Source organism: Diaphorina citri, unplaced genomic scaffold (genome assembly GCF_000475195.1).
Source record: "Diaphorina citri unplaced genomic scaffold, Diaci psyllid genome assembly version 1.1 scaffold1112, whole genome shotgun sequence".
Classification (NCBI taxonomy): Eukaryota; Metazoa; Arthropoda; class Insecta; order Hemiptera; family Psyllidae; genus Diaphorina; species Diaphorina citri.
Window position 1 is genome coordinate 98,385 of NW_007378541.1, and position 2,885 is coordinate 101,269.

Sequence of the window (2,885 nt, forward strand, 5' to 3'; positions counted from 1 at the left end):
GCGATTATGTTCGCGGATTTGGCGATTTTGTTCGCGGATTTCGCGATTATGTTCGCGGATTTGGCGATTTTGTTCGCGGATTTCGCGATTATGTTCGCGGACTTCGCGATTATGTTCGCGGATTTCGCGATTTTGTTCGCGGATTTGGCGATTATGTTCGCGGATTTGGCGATTTTGTTCGCGGATTTTGCGATTATGTTCGCGGATTTGGCAATTATGTTCGCGGATTCGCGTCCCGAATCGACATTTTGGATATTTGACAAGCCTATTTATATAGATACCTTACCTAAATATTTGCCCTGAATTTCAAAAGTTTATCTTTAGAGGAATCCGATCTATGAAAGTGAGAAAAACCTGCCGAATCGGTTCGTGTAAAGATACACAGGTGTGCTTACTGGAATTTGGCCTGGCGCACTGCCGTGCGCTCAGATATTTCTGTTAAAGGATAGGTGCAGAGATAGAAGTTGTTTCTGTTATAGGGCCTTTTTAATTTTTTTCTGGCTTTCTTGTAAGTTTCCTAGGAGGCGCTCTTCCTCTTAACCACTAATCTTTTCTCTAACTTTGAGCCTTATGATAAGATAATCATTTATCGAATTGCTGATTTTTTCAAACAAGGAATTGAAATTTCAACAAATAAAAAGCTAATTACCTGCATGGCCAAACGCTTGAGTTGAGCATTTCGTCGCACGGACTCGATATCCCCCACTGCCAAACCTATGAGCAAATTCATGAGCAGTATCGGCATGAGTATCATGAAGATCCCTAGCATTACAAACGCTGGCACTGGGAACGGCAAGTGTTTGTTGCTCTCGAAGCCACCGAATCCAGTTCGGTTGAAGTCGGCTCCCGTCGGGTCGTCTTCGCGAAAGTACGGCTGTACGTAAGTCCCGATGAAGTCGATCTCGCCGAGCATCATCGTAAAAGTCCGGAGCAGGGACATCGGGACGGTTCTGAAGGAGAGGTGGTCGCCCTGGGAATAAATGGGAAGCGAAAACTGGACCCATTTTATTTGCACGACACTATCTTCTTTTAACTTTCACGGTTTAGTTCGTGGAAAGTCCGGAGCAGGGACATCGGGACGGTTCTGAAGGAGAGGTGATCGCCCTGGGAATAAATGGGAAGCGAAAACTGGACCCATTTTATTTGCACGACACTATCTTCTTTTAACTTTCACGGTTTAGTTCGTGATAGGTTGATTTTAAATTTTACTTTAAATAAAGAAGGAATTTCCCATTTTTGAAAGTAATAAAAAAATGTGGCTGTCTTAAAAGCACCCCTGAAAGCTCATAATAAATATCTGATATTTAACTAGATTTTGTTGTTATTGATCGTTTTCCTCATTAATTTATTCATAAGAAAGGAATTTTCAAGATCTCAGTCACTTACCCTTGACAGCAAGATGTAGAAAGCCAGACCAAACGCTACAATAAGAATTGAGAACACGATCAGAACTTTGATCAGAGTTTGCAGGATTTCCAGGAACATGACCACGTAGATGCCCACCTGATCAAATCTGAAATGAAAATGTAACCTGTTTTGGGTCGTCTGAAAAATTATGAAACTCTATTCCGTGTCAATATACTTACTCGTAGGCCGGGCGGCGCGGCGCTTCGAACTCATGACGTTCGCGCGAATCCGACGTTTGATCCAGAGTACTAATTTTTCGGATTTTTTACAAAGTGAAGAAGACGAAGAATTTCTTTTCTAGCCAAATTGAGGATTTCATAGGAGTTTCACGCCAGTATTCTGAATAACAACAGATAAAGTCAAAATAGCCATGATGATCGGCCACATCCAAAACAGATATCTTTCTCCAGCCAATTTTATTCTCCAGCCAATTTTATTCTCCAGCCAATTTTATTCTCCAGCCAATTTTATTCTCCAGCCAATTTTATTTTTCAAGGCGGAAAATTTTCTTCCGCTCCGAATGAAATAAAATTTTTGAAATTTTACTTCTAGACTTCAATAATACCTAATAATAATAATGAGTTCTGAAACCGCAAAAGAGGTGAAGAAAGCCCTGGCAGAGTTCTTTGTTAGTGATACTTTCAACAAAATAGTGGAGGAAGCTGTGACAAACGCCATGAACCAGAAGATGGAGGAACTGTTGATGAAAGTGAAAGAATTGGAGGACAAAAATGAACATCTTGAAAACAGAATAGATGATCTGGAACAGTACGGAAGAAGGAATAATATCAGAATATTTGGGATAAACAAGGACAGAAGCAAGAAGATTGAAGACAAGGATCTAGAACATGAAGTAATTTCAGAAATCAATCAGAAGACAGGATGCGGAATCACAACTCATCAAATAGAAGCCTGTCACTATTTGGACAAGAACAAGACTAATGTGATTGTCAGATTTGTTTCGAGGAAAACCAGAGATGAAGTGTTCTACAAGAAGAAAGGATTCAAAGGAACGAAAATTAGCATTACCGAGGATCTCACGAAGAAAAACTACACTCTGCTCAAAGAATGCCAACAAAATTACGACAAAAAGTACATATGGACGAAGTACGGGATAGTGAAAATGAATGTGAAAGGAAAAATAATGAATGTAAGAACAAGGAAAGATTTGGAAGACATCAAGAAGAAATGAAGACCGAAACATGAACAGAACATTAGAACAAGAAACTACAGTTAAAAGGGAAGTCTGGGAGTGAAATTTCTATACTCCTCACTTTTTTTCTCTTTTTTTCTCTTCCTTCTTTCTTTTCTTCTTCTTTTTTTTTATTTTCTTTCTTTCTTCCTTCCTTTCATTCTTTTTAACCAACATTATATTTCTTCTTTTAGATCCTCATATCGTTAATGGAAATACTTGATGTGGTGACTGACCATGATATCAGACATGACAGATTCGAGTCAATTGATGCATGCACATTTTT

General features: G+C 39.2%; 1 protein-coding gene across 2 annotated transcripts in view; it reads right to left on the reverse strand.

The window, feature by feature from the left end:
- LOC113469518 (transient receptor potential cation channel subfamily A member 1-like) overlaps positions 1-1,570 on the reverse strand; it is a 9,732-nt gene extending 8,162 nt beyond the window's left edge. Inside the window, exons 1-2 of one of the 2 annotated variants that reach the window (XM_026827294.1) lie at positions 1,387-1,570; positions 650-970 (exon numbers count right to left, since the gene is read on the reverse strand). In XM_026827294.1, coding sequence (XP_026683095.1) covers positions 650-970; positions 1,387-1,485 — 420 coding nt within the window. In that variant the 5' untranslated portion in view covers positions 1,486-1,570. Of the gene's footprint in view, positions 1-649; positions 995-1,386 lie in introns of both variants that reach the window. The other variant, XM_026827293.1, reaches the window with a different exon arrangement.
- Positions 1,571-2,885: the final 1,315 nt, after the last annotated feature.